This window comes from Siphateles boraxobius, unplaced genomic scaffold, assembly GCF_051911475.1.
Source record: "Siphateles boraxobius isolate OS27281-9 unplaced genomic scaffold, OSU_SipBor_1 6, whole genome shotgun sequence".
Taxonomy (NCBI): Eukaryota; Metazoa; Chordata; class Actinopteri; order Cypriniformes; family Leuciscidae; genus Siphateles; species Siphateles boraxobius.
In genome coordinates, this window is record NW_027509186.1 from 27113914 (window position 1) to 27131694 (window position 17781).

The 17781-nt window shown below is 42.5% G+C and overlaps 1 protein-coding gene across 1 annotated transcript in view; it reads left to right on the forward strand.

Annotated features, from left to right (window-relative positions):
• sik2b (salt-inducible kinase 2b) overlaps positions 1-17223 on the forward strand; it is a 49354-nt gene extending 32131 nt beyond the window's left edge. Inside the window, exons 12-15 of the mRNA XM_077208541.1 lie at positions 312-472; positions 12989-13099; positions 14471-14562; positions 14640-17223. Coding sequence (XP_077064656.1) covers positions 312-472; positions 12989-13099; positions 14471-14562; positions 14640-15195 — 920 coding nt within the window. The 3' untranslated portion in view covers positions 15196-17223. The remainder of the gene's footprint in view (positions 1-311; positions 473-12988; positions 13100-14470; positions 14563-14639) is intronic.
• The last annotated feature ends 558 nt before the right edge of the window (positions 17224-17781 follow it).

The following is a 17781-nucleotide window of genomic DNA, read 5'->3' on the forward strand; positions in this document are numbered from 1 at the left end:
TTGAATGAACGATGAATAAAGCATTTGCACCCATGCCTGAACATATCTTCTCCTGAGTGATTAGAAACTTTAATAGAGGTCACATGGTAGAACCGCACAGGAGTAAGCAGAGGTGGCATGGGGTTGAGGGAATGTGCGTCACTTCCTCTGTTCTGACACTACCATGTAAGAATTCAGGTTGATGAGTAGTGCAAAATACCATGATGAATTCATGATTCATTTATTGGGGGGTGAGATATCATCTGATGATCTGTAAATCATCTGGAAATAGCAGTGCTATTATTTATAATATTACTCCTTTCTCCATGTAGGCTTGGTGGCCTTTAGACAGCACCTACAGAATCTGGCACGGACCAAAGGTATCCTGGAGCTAAATAAGGTGTATGAGCAGATGGGCTCTGGAGAAACCCCTTCCCTGGGGCTGCTGAGCCCTCAGGCACATCCACATGGCTTATTGGACCCTGCACTACAGGTCAGTCCACCAGGGGAGCTACTAGAAAGCACAGCCTAAAATAGTTTTTGTAGTATCTCTAATGCCGATTTCAGACTACACGATAATTACGGTGTCAGATATACAATTTTGACTCCTAAAATCGTGTTGGACATATTTAATGGTTTTTCACAGACTGTAAGTCGTACTTGAAAGCACAATGGAAGCGAATTTGAGCGCTGATGATACGTTAGATTTAATAGTAGATGTGTGAATAAAATTCAAACCATTTCTTTCTTAACCAACGTACCGTTGGAAAACGGACTTAAGCGTTTGAGCTAGGGCTGCAACTAACGATTATTTTGATAATCGATTTATCGGACGATTATTTTTCCGATTAATCGGATAAAAAGTTTTTACAATACATTTGATTATTTATTTTTTGGGTTTATTATAACTAAATAAAACCCTAAATCAGGGTATTTATGTGTAAAAGTGTACTTTAAAAAGTGCAAAAGCCACACATTGAGTTATACTAATATAATCTTTATTTTTTTACATTTTAAACTTTAATATTTTGATAAGTTAAGTATAGAAAGACTGAAAACAAGTGTGTGAACGTAGTAGAGCCGTAGTAGATCGCGTTTGAAAAACAATTAAACTTAATAGTAGACAAATGCTATAAAAAGAGAACGGAATGGAGGTACGCAGCAAGCTAACAGGCTTGATTAAAAGGACAGGAATTATGCATTAGTGCACAAGCATTCGCTGAAAAACCACTGACTACAGTGACTAAAAAACAATATTTTACTGCTGCTGTTATTAACTGCCTTTATATTTTGTGCTTCACTTTGTAAACACCGTTTTAATTTAACATATTTCTGCGGTAGCACTATTTTACATTTACATACATTTACATTTAGTCATTTAGCAGACGCTTTTATCCAAAGCGACTTATAACTGAGGACTAAAGCAAGCGAGTCATCGTGAAGAGGGAAAAAACAACGCAAGAAGTGCTCAAAATACAAAGTTCAGGCATTGGTCAGAGTAGCAAAAGCCAGACAAGGGAAGATTTAAAGGGGAAGTAAAGATTTAAAAGAGAAGGAATTTTTTTTCCTTCATCATTTTAATCCATCACTTATGTGGCGAGTGAACTGATGCTCGAGACAAAATAGATCTAGTAGGCCTATGACTCTAGTGTGACTGTCCCGAAGTTAGTAAACAAAGCTGTTTACACAGTAGCATTGTTTTCTCAGATCGGATAGCTATCTGATCGTGAAAAGACCAGGTGTAAATGCCCTTCGAAACGCATTCGAGACGGATTTGAACCCGATCGCTCAAACCCCTTCAGGAGGAGATCTGAGACTCATTCCAGACCAAACTGGACAAGTGTAAATGCATCTGTTTGTTGGAACCACATATGTAAATTTTACTCCTTCCAAAAATGCTAAAAAAATAAACATGTGAGAGTGTGTTATAGGCTATAACACAGTTATGACGGCGCTACTGCAACACGCATCACCGCAGATGAGCATCTATTCATCAAGCCAATGAGCAAACTATCGCAAATCACATTGAAAGTAAGTCGCAGACGCTTAATGCACAATCATCTTCATTAAAAGTCAAGAAATGAAATGATCTTACCAGAGCTGTTGCCGCTCTCTCTTATTGCGGTCTTTGATTTTGATTTTAGCTAATGATCAATAAAATGCAGCTCATATTGCTTTCAGTGACGTGAACTCCATTAAATCGCTAGTTACGCATGTAACTGTGGTTCTGTGAATTCTGGATGACCGCCAGAGGCAGTGTAAACATTATGGATTATCGCAGCGCCAGCTAGATAGGTCGAGAGAATATACCAACAAAGTCACGTGGCGTGACGTATGCTGAGCCCTGGAGGGTAAAGCTACAGTAGCTCAGCACTCTACCTCGGTACGCCTTTCTCGCGCATTCCGAGTGACAGAGAACTCTGGCGGTCATCCAGAATTCACAGAACCACAGTTACATGCGTAACTAGCGTTCTGTTTCATTCTTACTGACCGCCAGAGGCATTATGGATGACACATACCAACATAGTCATGAGGAATGCCACCCACCTGATGAAATTAAGGCTGGTCCAGAAGAACCGCAGAACTGACGGCTTGATGAGCAGCAACGTTGACCTTATAAAACCGGGCAAACGTGCATGGAGAAGCCCAGGTAGCAGCAGTGCAGATATCCACCAGGGAAACTCCTCTAAAAACAGCCCATGAAGATGAAATGGCCCTAGTGGAATGGCAAGTTAGTCTCCAGGGCAGTGGTCTCCCTGCCGCCTTGTAAGCCAGCGTAATGGTCTCCACTATCCAGTTCGACAACCTCTGTTTCGACACTGGAGCACCTTTCTTCACACCACCATGGCAGACAAATAACTGGTCTGACCATCTAAATTGAACAGTAGAGTTCACATAACACTTCAAGGCCCGAACAGGACACAAGAGTTGGGAACTTGTATCGGACCCTGAAGAAGTCTGAAAGGAGGCCAGTTCAATATGCTGATTTATGAACTGAGGAAGAAGGACCTTCGGAAGAAAAGAAGGATTGGGTCGTAGAACCACCCCGGAGCCATCCGGTAACCAACGCAAGCACAGTTCACAGTTCAACAGACAACGCGTGCAACTCACTGACTCGTTTCGCAGTAGCAATAGCTAACAAAAAAGAAGTCTTCAAGGACAACCATTTAATGTCAACATTTTGCAAGGGCTCAAACTGGGATGAGCACAGGAATGCAAGTACGAGTGACAAATCCCACACAGGAAAATGAGGATTCCGAGCAGGGTTCAGACGGCGTGCGCCCTTCAGAAAACTGCAGACAAGACGGTGAGAGCCAAGAGAAGAGCCACCAACTGGAACATGATATGCAGAAATTGCAGCAACGTATACTTTCAACGTGGAAGCTGCTTTTCCTTCCTCCAGTAAACGTTGAAGAAAACTTAAGACACTCGGAATGTCTCATGTTGCAGGATCGAGCCCCCGTTCCTCACACCATGCAGAAAAAAGCTTCCAACGGGAAGCATAAATCTGTCATGTGGAAGAAGCCCTAGCATTAGAGATTGTGTGAATAACAGCAGGGTCACAATGCTCCAGGGAAGGATTTAACCAAATGGCCAGACCCAAAGCTGCAGACGAGCCGGGTCCGGGTGCCAGACACTGGCCTCCAACTGGGAGAGGAGGTCCTTCCTGGGGGGAAGCTTCCATGGATTGCCTGTCAGAAGTCTCAGCAACAAAGGAAACCACGGTCTGGCTGGCCATCGTGGTGCCACGAGTAACACTCTGTGCTTGTTCAGGGAGATCCTGTGCAACGTCTCCCATAACAGAGGGGTAGGTGGAAACGCATAAAGCAGGCAGTTCGGCCATTTGTGAGACAGCGCATCGTGGCCCAGGGGACTCGACACTTCTGTCCTTGCGAACCATAAGCGACAGTGGGTGGTCATCTCTGAAGCAAAAAGATCCACCTCTGCTCTTCCAAATCGTAGCCAGATCTCCTGCACTACATCTGGATGAAGCCTCCATTCTCTTGGATGTAATTGATCCCTGGAAAGAGCATCTGCTGTCTGGTTGCACACTCCTGGAATATGAGCTGGGAGAATAAAACGATTCGCGGGACTCCCGCAAACTGGAAATATCTATGAATAAAACATATAAAAACTAATACATTTTTGCAGAAAAGCAACAAGAACTAAAACAAAATTGAAACAATTTACAGGCCAGACATTCCTTTTTAAACACGTTTGCAGCGTTGAGCGATGTAGCCAATCACAGACATATGTGTTGATTTCTTCAAGGCAAAGGCCAATCAGAAGCTCTGATAGACTCCCCTCACTGCTCAAAACGGACTTTTTGTTCAGAGCTCTGTATGCTGACAAATCCCCTAATTGTAACAAACAAAGTGTATATATTATCAAAGATTCATTGTGCAGTCAGCTTAATTAATATTAACAGAGATGTGAGATCGCGATTAACTGATGTCATCTTTTTAGGAATTATTAAGGGAGCGCACTTTGCGCGCATTCAGTCAAAATCCTTCAATCATATCATGCCCAACCATGCACGCAGCTGCTTGCTTTTATGTTATAACAGTAGTTTGTGTGTGCAAACTCTCTGTGCAGTGTTCATGTTGTCTGTGGTGAGTGGATGTAAATGATAATGAGCTTACGCTAGCTTAGGGGTGTGCGATATCACGATTTATGATCGGGGATTTAAAATATATCCACCATCTGCTTTTGAAGAAATGTCGTATCGTGCATTCAATCAGTTGCAGTTCTGTCGCCTCCGTCTCAGCATAGGCTACAACGCGACGTATATTCACATCAAATGTTAACGCAGAGGAACGGGACAATGCAGTTCACATAAGTTCATTATTTGCATGTGCTAACAAGTCATTCACGTGTTGATGCGCGGTTCTAACGAGCGCTTTTCTGAGTGCGTACACCGCTTCGCACGCACACTAAGTCTGTCTAACAACAGCGACAGGTTACTGAACTAAGTTATCTTTCTAGTCTTATTGCGCGAATACTGTCAAATACACACAGGGTTTACATAAACAAAGTTGGTTATATAAAGTGAAACAAACAGAGAAAATCTGCTTCCTAGCTAATGCCGTCAGTATTGTAGACAGTACTCGGCAGGTACTCAAGATGGCGGCAGTCAACTGGAAAAAGAGCGGATGACGTAAGAGGTCATGTGACTGATATTCATGTATTGTCTGACCGAACAAGAACATGGCAGCCTGCCAGAACCGGCATGAAGTACTTTAGAGCCAAGAACACTGCCCTGAATTCTAGCAGGTTGACATGTTCCGCGGCCTGGATCGGAGTCCAGCGCCCGGAAATACCCCTCCGATTCCACGTTGCCCACCATCCTGTGAGGGAAGCGTCTGTCATGACCAACTCCCGACGAGAGGGAACAACACCCAGGGGCACTCCTGCCTTCAGAAACTCTTACTGTCTCCACCGCCTCAACGCACATATGCAACGGTGAGAAATTATAACCAGTTGATGACGATGTCTGGTGGGATCTAGCCGCAAACTGTTGTTCCATAACTGGAGTGGTCTGAGATGGAGTAAACCCAGGGGGATCACAACTGTAGCCGCTGTTAACATCCCTATCAGTCCTGTTACTCTGTGGGGGCACAGAGAAGCCAGTCGTCCAAATAAGGAAGAATACGCATACCTCTCATCCAAAGAGGAGACAGAGCTGCGCTCACACACCTTGTGAAGACGCGAGGAGCACGGGAAAGCCCGAAGGTTAGCACTTTGAACTGGCATGCTTGATTAAGGAAACTGAAACGTAGAAACTTTCTGTGATGTACAGCAATTGGGACGTGAAAGTATGCATCTTTCAGGTCGACACTTACAAACCAATCGTCTGCTGTCACAGACCGGAGAACATCGGCTGTGCGCAACATTCGAAAGGGAAGGATCTTCAGGAACAAATTCAGAAGCCTCAAATCGAGAATTGGGCGGAAACCACCGTCCTTCTTTGGAACAAGGAAATAAGTTGAATAGAACCCGTCTCTCTGAACAAGGGGATGAACTTTTTCTATGGCTCCCTTCTCTAACAGTGAACAGATTTCCAGAGAGAGAGCCACTGCGCGAACCACGTCTCTGACAATCGTAGGAACAATTCTTGAAAATCTGGGATGCCGGCGCCGAAACTGTAGAGTATATCCCCTGCTCAGAGTCGCCAACACCCAGGGGTCTGCTGTGTTGGATCTCCAGTACTCCAGTTGCTCTACAGAAAAACGATCGACCGCCAGCCTGACTGTCTCAGGCTTTACGTGTGCGATTTTTAGTGGTTGCGGGGGGACGCTGACGGGGCCCTCCCGGAAACTGTCGATGAGGTGGGAGAAAAACTCTTGCATCTTCAGGAACACGAGGTCTTTGAGGGGGCTGTGACTGAGGTGTAGCGTGCCGGCGGAAACGCAGCTCCGATGCGGCATAGTGATGTTGGGTCTGAACCGCTGGCATCCTAAAGGTAGGGTTGCGCTGCACCTGTGTCAGCTGACGAGTGGCTTCAGACAGCTTTACCCGCTTTTCCAACAGTTCCGGAACGTTTGAACCAAAGATATGCCCGGGAACAAAAGGAAGATCTCTCAAGGTTTTCTTGCAGTCCTCCGGCAGTCGTGCTTGGGCAAGCCACACTTGGCGGCGGGCTGCCAGAAGCGTGCCTGTAAGACTACCCAGCTCGTGGGTCACATGGCCTGTTGCCAACAGAGCAGTTTGCAGAAATTGTGAAATAGAGGTATCTGCATTTGCAGGTTCCAGCGTACTGGTGGCAGCAAGAAGTAACTGGCAGATCGTGTTTTCTGCTCGAGTAATGTAGGCAACAGACTCGTATGCCTTTTTTAGCAAGGAATCCGTACGACCGCATTGCGCACTGGGGCATCGCACATTCCCTCGTAGAGCCTCATCAGGAGAGACCACCAAAGCTGCCACAGGCTGCTCTATTTCCGGAGCACAACCCACCCCGATAGAATCTGCTTCAGCCATAGATGCGAGCGTTCGAGCAATCTTTGAGCGCCGCTTAGGTGGACCAGAACCAGTGAGAGCATTTGAGAATTCAGCCACAAAATCCTTACATGGTGGCATGGCAAAAGAAGTTGCAGCTGTGGTCTGTCTGAAAAACACATTAGTTTGTGCAGATTGGACAGGTGACTCATCAAGTCCTAGACGAGCAGCTGCCATTCGAAGCACAGCCAAAGTGTCATCGGAGGAGGACTGGGCTTGTCCAGACGACTCAACTGACCCCCCACTAGAGCCCTCTGCTGCTGGGTAACCAGTGAAAACAGCCTGAGGTGATGGTTGTGCAGCAACATCCATAGGATCCCCATGATCGTGAAAAAAGGAATCTGAAGCAATTGTAGAAAGCACATCAAACTCTGAACGATGAGAAAAACAAGGGGAATCAAGAGACTCTTCCCCAGCTCCCTGGTTTTGAACATTCTCATCCTCCCGTGTCATCCTAACAGGTGTAGCAGATGTGACCGGCTGAAGTGAGTGAAGCAGGCGTTTCAGCTCTGCCGTCTCTGAAGAAAGCACCGACACCATCATAGAAAGTGAACCTTTCTCAACATGTGAATGTTCATCATCTCGCGATTTGGCCCTCTTAGCTGGGAGGGGAGCACCAGCTGCCGCCGACGCCCTGCGCTTCCGAGCGCGCGAAGGGGCTACATCTAACTGCCCTAGTTTCACTGTAGAATTAGGGTCTAACTCGGCAAGACGGAGCCAAAGGCAGTGCATGCACGGGTCCGTGAGAGCCTCTCGCAGATGTTGAACACCCAAACACGACGGGCAGATGTCATGACCGTCGTCAGGGAGAAGATTATTAGGGCACAGCTTTCAAGTCAGTGGAAAACCAGTGGCTATCGAGCTGTGAGCCATAGTTACTCACTAATAACACCCTCGGATAGTACCGTAAGGTTAAGTTAAGCGGGATGAAAAAATAATTAAAATAAAATAAAACTATTACCTCGGGTGAACCGACAGGTAAAACGAACAAAAATTTTACGAAAAAAGATAAAAAGTGTCTAAAGTTGCCGGCGGATTGAACCGATCGACAAAAAGTGTTACATGGATACGAGGAAAAACACTCTAAGTAGATAACTTATGTCAACGGGAGACCGTTAACTCATAGCGCGGCGAACACAAGCCACCGGATTGCACCGAGAGCCACAGAGTGTTACCGACGAAGCAATATGAAAAAACAAAACTCACCAAGTGCCGTTAATTTAAATCCAAATCCTTGAAAATCCAAATCCTTGAAATGGCGTGGACACGCGCTGTCACAGCTTGTGAGACCGAATCTCGCTGGCCATGTAAGCTGCACTTGACAGCGCGTCACTCAACCAATACAACCTATCTCAACTAGGCGAGAAAGCGAAAGAGGTTGAGTGCTGAGCTACTGTAGCTTTACCCTCCAGGGCTCAGCATACGTCACGCCACCTGACTTTGTTGGTATATTCTCTCGACCTATCTAGCTGGCGCTGCGATAATCCATAATGTTTACACTGCCTCTGGCAGTCAGTAAGAATGAAACAGAACTGCATATAGCGCGGGAATTGAAGAGTGAAAATACATGTGACCAGGCGTAAATGGAATCGTTTTGATAAATCAGATAGCTATCCGATCTGAGAAAACGCATGAAGTGACCAGGTGTAAACAGCCCCGGCTTGGGGCGCACACTTTTTTCTGCCGCCGATTGATCTGTAGGCTAGGGCTGTGCTGTGCAATTAATCGAATTTTGATTTCAATTTCGATTTTGGCTCCCAACGATCTCCAAAATAGTACAATCGAGTAAAAACGATTATTTTGTCACGTTATTTTGTCTTGTGTTCTGAATGACTCGCGCACGTGCACATCCGCCCCTCCTGAAGCTTCTCAGCCTATACAGTCATAAACTGCAAGCACAATAAACTTCACAATAACAATTGGCTAATTTAATATAGACTGGAGTGAGACCATAGACGTCTCTCGAGCTGTCGCGATCTCTTTCTGCTGTATCCATCACTGTAGCGCCTCATTTCAAGCGAACAGCAGCGAGCACACGTGACCTGATCATCTGTTCCGCTTTACAGCACGAAACAAATCGAGAATGAACACAGGGAGCGACATTAAAACGTGTCTGCTTGTCCGGGAAAAGGGGATTTTTAAGTTTCAAGTGAAAGAGAGTTTTACTTGCCAGACCGATCGAAACGCGAGATGATTTTGATCTTGTACAGTCAATGTAAACAAAGATTGGTAATGGATAGTTTCTGGAAGCTGCGCTGCCTTTGTGAGAGAGACATTAGTGGACAAATCAAAACAAATGAGCCTAACAGCTCACTCAAAAACTCACAGAAGAAACATACTGAGGTAGAAATGTTGAGTTTTTTTATTTATAATAGGCTATATGATAGTTAAGTAACATAACACGACTAAGGGCTGATCTATAATATCTATAAATCACGATTGCAAATGTTACACTGAATTTATAGTTTTATAAACAAGTAGCCTAGTTTATATGTAGTAACTTACATTTTAGACGCAATATTGACTGGTTTTGTTCTATTTCACCGACGGAAATAGTTACAAAAGAAAAGCATCACTAAGCGCTGTGTTTTGTTACAGTATGATTTTGAACGAATCGTTTTAATGAATGACTCAATGATTCATTTATTAAGACGGTCACTTGTCGCCACCTATTGATTTATGGTTTAAAAGCAAAATTGATTTTATTTTTTATTTTATTATTTGTTTAAACATTAATCTCATAATATTTTTACAGTTTTACTTTTGCAGTGTAAATTAATTTAATGGATAACAGTCCTTTTTATTAAAACTGAATTTGATCAAATGTAAGAATTTGACATAAAACATATATTTAGTAAGGTTTAATAAATTCTTTATAAAGGCAAATAACGCCCTGGTGACCCCCTACAACAAATTACTTTGTAAACATGTCACCTTTTTCACCACTTGTGAGTTTGCAGGTCTGTTTAATAGTTACAACAAAAATTACAATAAATGTTCAAATTTAGATTTTTTTAAGAATTGTTGAAAGGTGTCTTTTAATAAATGCAACATGTTCCCAAAGTCATGTGAAATAATCGTGTTACATAATCGTGATTATGATTTTTTCCATAATCGAGCAAACCTACTGTAGGCTACTCTCTGCCATTTCGCGTGTGACTGTGTTGTCATGAAAATGACGTCATCAGTAAACGCTTCCCGTGACGTATGCAGACCAACTAATCGATAATTACATTCATTGACAGCGATTTTCATAATCGATTATTATCGATTAGTTGTTGCAGCCCTAGTTTGACCAACCGAACACACATCTCCAACCTATATTGCACTGTGACGTGTCAACGGTAGTGATGTCCGGTTCGTGAACGAATCGTTCTTTTGAACCGGTTCTTTTTAGTGAATGTGTCGAACCAATTCACCAAATCAAACTGAATCGTTCAAAACAGTTCGCATCTTGAGTCCGCTCTGATCCACAGTTTTCTAAAGTTACTCACTTTCGGACATGCCTGACAGTCCCTCCGACTCGAAATAAACCAATATCCCAGAGTATATGTTACTTCAGTAACTCAACGGTTCACTAAACTGAGACATGTTGTGCTGAGAGAACTGATGACCACGAGCAACTGATGCTTGTACTACCGAACGTACAGGTACAGCCAGGGTCGCTTTGGCCAGGTGGTATTTATAGCATAGGAGGCAGGATGCTTTAGATTCTAGAGAGCATTTGATTGAACAGAAGATGTGATCAGAAGCTGAAGTCCACGGTGATGCCATAAACATCCATTTTAGCGAAAGTGAGAGACTGTAAGTTTTGAATGCTTATATCTCCTAAATGCGAATGTGGTCATTGTTTTGGATCACACCAGCTTATTCATAACCTTGAGGCTAACCTATTCATACTAAAATCGGAAAAACTTACAATTTGATTTCAGGGGGCCTTTAATATAAGATTTAAACGGGCCATAAAGACTGGAGTACTGCCATAGCTCCACGAATGTTTCCTCCATGGCACCATTACTGTCGTCTCTCTTTCGTTTCGCCATGTTTGAAAGCTGTGTACGGAAGAGCTTCTGTGCTCCTATAGGTCAATGTCACAGAAAACATTAACAAAAAATTAAACATGCTCGTCTTTCTGACGTGATGTCGTGAAGCATCACAGACGTGGCATCAGTTGTCGTCCACTATACGAGATAAAACGATGGATTCTTGTGTCCTGACGTCAATTGTTGTTAAGAACACCCTACGTCAAATGTATCGTGCCAAAATCAGGCTAAAATCCTGTAGTCTGAACCGGGCATTAGAATTTGGAAGGATCAATGCGGAAACTTTCAAACTGGGGTCTGCACAAAATTGCAACAAAAACAAAATTAACAGTAACTTGTGTTATTTATTTATTTTTTAAACTGTTACCAAATTAGATGATATTACGGTTTCATTCTGTTTTCAAAACTGGACAAAATGTATGGCAAAATTATTATTAATTTATTGAAATGCAATGTAAGTCGCTTTGGATAAAAGCGTCTGTCAAATGCATAAATGTAAATAATAAACAATTCTATATTTGATTTATACATCTTATACTCCTCTAGCATTGTTTAAAAAAAGATACACTGGTACACTTGCATTGTCAATACAAGATCTTGACAAGAATAGAATAGAAATAACATCACAACATTTATTTCCATCAAGAGGTGCATACATTTTTGGTCAAGGTCTTGTACTGAGAATGCACAGTCAAGCACTCTGTAAAGTCTACTCCAGCACATCCCAAAGACTTTCAATGAATTTAAGGTCTGGACTCAGAGGTGCATCAATTCATGTGTGAAAATAATTCTTCATGCAGCCTCCCAACTATTTTCACAATTTGAGCCTGATGAATCTTGACATTGTCATCCTGCAATATGTGCCATGATGTGTCTTCCTACATGGTTGCTTAAAAAAATGAAAAGCTACACGCTTTATCAATCAGGGTTAGAGAAGAACTGTTGCCAAACATGCTAGTAACGTAATAATCACTGCTATAATGATGCAATCATAGACTCTTAAGCATTTGCTTATTTAAATCTAAACAGCGGTAGGACAGTATGGTTTTTTTTATATATATATATGTGTGTGTGTTTGCGCGTGTGTGTGTACACATAATATTTTTTTTTTCATGAAGAGACCCTCAGTAATCATTTTCTGCATTCCATCAGTGGCAAATAGGTCACAGTTGAAATAGTTAAACTATGAGTGTTGCATTATAACGCTTGACATGCACACAATACTGTAGCGTGAAGCTTTGCTCAGTAAAATTTGTGAACAGGGAGAAGGCCTTAATGCTAGGATGCTGATGCAATAATTACAACATTCCCAGGTTGAGGTGAACCAGGGTTCTAAAACATTATTGTGAAATGTATTACCCCAAGAAGCACTGCGAGTTACTTTGGTTGAAAAGTTCCAGAAAGCCCTTTCTTGAACTCTTTTACCCTTCTAACCTCCCTACTGACACACAGACAGTCCGCTTATGTAATGACTGGAGAAGAAGCAGCCAATTGTCAGTTGTTTACTGTCCATCCGGTAAGCCCACTGAATGCGGCCATTGTTGAGTTACAGGCTGGTGGCTGGTGCCCATTGCTCCATGCAAGCCGAAGACAGAGATTTAGTATGAATCAATGAATAAACACTTATGGGTATAACTAGTAGGGGTACTGCACAGGGCAGGCGCCAGTGTCTAGATGAAGTCCAATAAAAAAATCTGCTCTAAATCATGTTCATTTTTCCGAGCTAATATAGTAGAAAAAAGAACAGTGAAAAATGATCTTCCATTAGAAGCATGTGGCATTGTGAGTAGGATCAGCTACTGGAGCAGCTGGCATGTTTTTCCCAACATGTTTTTCCCTCTGGGTCACTGGACAGCTATTCAGCCTTTTCATAACCAAGTAATGAATTTATGCATTTGAGTGCACAGCCGCCGATGTGGCCACTTAGCAAGGCCTGACTTGTTTTCTGTGTGTATGTATGGTTTGTGCAGGAGGAAAGAGGTCACCAGCATGACATGGCTCTATGCTCAGGTGGAACACACCCCGCACTGTTGTCAAGGAGACAAAGTCTGGAGCCGCAGTACCTCTCTCACAGAATACAGGTGACGCACCTTTATTTCTGCCAACGTCATCCAGCTAATGATCATTCTAGCCCATCTGAGATGTGTGTACACTTACAAAGCCATTTCTGAGGCTTCATTGTCTACAATAGTTGCTTAGTAATGATAGTTTAAGACAAGCATAAATATTACTACTGCTCAGACAGTCTTACCTGAATGAACAACATAGCAAGATGCTAGCAACCATCCAGAATACCATAGCAAATATTAGGGATGCGAGGGGGAAAAATTAGATTTGCATCGATTCACAAATTTAAACAATCTTACAATTCTTTGACTTCGCAGTACTACTTAAAGTTATTGACGTTAATCACAATAAGCCACGAAACAAGGACTCATTCAGTTCTCTTTCACAGCTACACACATAATTATGTCAAAATGCACGTCGTGTGGACTGGAGTATTCACTGTAAACCGAGTCTGTTTTTCCTACGCGAACGAAAACAAATGGGAGAAAATCAGATGTGTAACAGTATATTAGATCAGTGCATTAATTCTTAAAGGGACTGCAGCCTCATAAACTGTTGCCAACAGGCAGGCAATTTTATTTTATTTTTTTATATTAAAAATTGGAACAAAGAAGCACATTCCAAACAATAGGACAAATCCAATAGAAAAAAATATATCTTAACTTTAATATGAATCAGTGTATATTCATGCAATTCATACAGTGAAGACAAAGTAGTAACCTATGCTACTGTAACTGGAAAATTTAGTTTTGTTTAATTTGTATATTTTTTTCTATTGGATTTTTCCTATTGTTTGGAATGTGCTTCTTTGTTCCAATTTTTAATATCAAAAATGATATTTAATGATTGTAGTCAGCTTAAAGACAATTTGTTTTATAATATTGGATTGACTAAAATGGGAAGAAAAACTCAATTCAGTTTTTTTTTCTTCTAGACCCTTTAAACTGTCTACCGCAGTCAAGCAAGAAAAGTAACACAAAATAGTAAATAACAATCAATTCTATGCACATATCGAAATTTGATTAAAAATCAATTTGAATCTAACCGTGAGATTTCCCACTCCTAGCAAATATATTCCAAAATGCTTGCAACCACATCAAAACATGCTAGCAGCCAACTTTGGCCAATAAGTTTTGCAGTAAGCGTATTCCTAAAAAGTAAAGACGTCTGCAAATATGTTGAAATATGTTATTTAATACTTCTCTGCTTTTGGCGCTTAGCTCTCTGTTCTTTCCATTTACTGTCCACTTTCTGCTATCTCTATCAATAAAAGTGATAAAAGCCCAAAAGTTCACTGCGGTATTTCTCAAGATTTTCATGACAGTGCTGAAGGATTGCTAGAGCTCTGCATTTCACAATCCTTGATGATGTGCTTCTCTGTACAGAAAGCCACACTGATGGCCAACAGCCCCAGCAGTTGTCAGATGTTCTGCAAAGAAACTCCACGCAGTCTGGAGCAGCAGCTGCAGGAACACAGGTACTACCCTTTACTGCGGTCTTTCTTGATGTCAAACAAGTAATCCGTGTACTAAACCCCTTCTGTTCAATACGCAGGCTGCAACAAAAACGTCTATACCTTCATAAACAATCTCAAATGCAGACATACTTTAACCAGATGCATATTGTGGAGGACCTTTACGCTCCCTGTGCAACAATGGGCCACCAGGACTCCGGAGCCCCACCTCGGCCACAGGGTTTGATCGCAGCAGCACATCAGCAGCCGCAGAACCCCCAGACCTCACCTCCGTTTGCACATGCACAGCCACTTGGTCACCTAATGGAGCCCAACCCAGAAGCCCTAGGATATGAACCCTACCTGGGACATTACTCTCAGATGCAGCCTCTACCACAAAGCTTCTCCGCTCAGCTACAGCCCCAACCGCACGAACCCCTCAACTACACCTACTCAGCCTGCGATCCAAGCCACTCCCCCTCAGGAGAAGCACTGTACCCGGAGCAATACGACTATCCACTTGATCCCAGGCAGGCGCCTCCACCCGCGGAGGGCGGCGCGGCTGGGTATGAAGGGTTGGCATTGGCCGACCCATTTCTGGACAGCGAAATGATGGAGACCGTGGACCCGCAGCACGGTTTCGTACTGGTGAACTAGGCTGAGATTCGAATAACCAGTATTACCTTGATATCTGACACACTACGGATGAATTGACGAATGAGATGACGTCACAGGGACGGATCGAGTTTTGTACGTTCCACGTTTAGGTTGTTGCGAACGTGAGCTGTGATCTTTATACTTTACGAAACTCCTCCCTACCTCCCTCCTCGTTCTCCAGTAGTCCCACCTGCTGCTCTCACAATAGAGTGCCGGATGGCTTTCGGGCCAGTTGCGTTGGGGGCTCACCAAGCCGACCGCAGGATAGGAGCTGCTTGCTACGCGCCATATGTAGCACAAAGACAGCCTAGATCTGCAATACAGAGCCTGATCGACAGCACAACTAAATATTGACACGTTTCGTACTGAACAAGGTCAATCGAAACGTCTGACTTTGATGACAAAAGACTAGTCGTGCACACTCGATAAGTGCAATGTTAGTTTTAAACACATGGCAATATTGAAGCAATATACTGATTCATTTAGAACTGAAAAAAAAAATTTAAAAAATGAAGCCATAAGTAGGAACTGCACCACCCAAAACTGCTACCACCGGATGTTTCTCAACTTCTGAACGGCTCAAGTCCAAATCCACCAGATACTTGTGGATGAAGCTGTGATTTTCGATTATTTTTTTCACTGGATTTCCTCCTCACGCTCATCCTAAAGGCCCTGAAAATAACAAACTGTTCTCCTCAAACCACAACAGTGTTATTCTGTTTGCTAATATTGCAGTTCTTCAGAATCTGCACTCAAATTGGTGCACTGTGAAGGGATGAGTCATGACTTGTATGTCAGGTGACATTATCACCTCCATGGGTGATGTCGGCATGGATTTGAATGATTTAGAGATTTCAATTATTATTTTGGTGGTATATACCCCTTTACACTAAGTGAATACATCAGCATTCACGTTTATTCACAAGACACTGGATTGTCGGCCAATTCAATTCATTTACGACGGACAAAACAAAGATTGTTTAGCAGCACTTATTAAATCTTTTCTACTTGAAATGACAGTCTGTGACTAAACCCTGATGTCAGATACTCTACAGAGAACGATCATGACGCAAATTGATCGCAAGGTTCGGGGCTTTTAACAGAACACGCATTAAGGCAGATAATATACTGGAGCACTTTGTCATGGAAGCTAAAGTTAATGTAGCTGAGGAGACGACGGCAGATTGGTAAGATGAACCTGCTCTGCTAGTTTTGTCAAATAAGAGACAAATTCATCTCTTTCCAATAACTTGCTCCCTGCGATCCGGCGCTCTCTCAAAGAAGGATTCCGAGAGAGCGCGACTTAGTGATTGTTTTGTGTAACGGGGGTTAGAAACTTTGGAAGTGCTTTCAAAATGCAACAAATTTTGTATTTAATGTGATAGTGTTTCGTGTGCCTTTTTCTTTGTTCTTTTAAGTTAAGATCTTAAAAGGGATAGTTCACCTAAAAATTAACACTCACTAGATCCAAACTTGAATGGCCCACTTTCTTCCGTGAAACACTTCACAAGTGTCAAAAGGGACATATAACTGTCATAAAAATGTGGCCCATATGAGTTTGGAACAACCCGAGGGTGAGTGAATAATGGCAGATTTTCTTTTTTGGGTGAATTATTCTCTATTAACTTTGTTTTTCAGTTTGATTCTGTTTCAGTTTGATTCTGTTTCTGTTGTATCGTTACAGGACATATGTAGACCCAGGTTTTACAAAGGTACAAAACCAAAGTCCCCTCAAAAATGTTCCTGTATAACCCCACCATGTGGAGTTTGGAGCTTCTTGGACTGCTTCGTAAATGTGCTTTTTCCTTTTCTTTTTGTCAATCAGTATATGCCGTTGAAAAGTATTAATAGCAATATTTCTTATGAATAGTTCAGAAAGAACATATTAGTGAATGTGTTGCCATATCATAATCACACCTGCTGGCGAACACCATTCCTTGGACATTCTACTATTCTACATTTACCTTCAACATGGTTGTTGACCACACATAAGCTAATGTGCTGTTAAGATTAAAAAAGGTTATTGAACTCGCGTTTTGTGTCTTTGTTTCTGGTGGGATTTTCACTATCACAAATCACATTCTTAGAGGCTGACAACCGCATTCTATAAGCGAACTCGCTGTGTGAACAGATGGAATGGACTATTCGTCTGTCGCGACATACTGCAAAGTGTCTGCAAGTTACCGAATCGTGAAAATCTGCTAGAGGCTGCGTCCCAATTCGCCTACTTATACTACGACCTAAAAGTATGTACTCTTTTTGTGAAGAAAAAGTACATACTTTTGAGTGTGTAGCAAAAGAGTTGGCAAGCTTTGGGACATACTACTTCGTCATCTTTAACGGACAGCTCTGTCGCGTGCGTCCAGCCACCGTAAACTGCCCTGTCAATCATCTTGTCACAGTTAAAATCCTCCATTCAATCTAATTTAATTTCATACCGTTTCGGAGAGAAATGTTGTGGCACCTTGGTCTGCAGCCGTGGGTCATTCATGCGGTGACTCTCCTCATGTGTTTGCAATTTGAATGTAATGATGCATGTAAAAGTTAATGGCTAAACGTATCTTTACAAAAGTTCACAATGCTGCT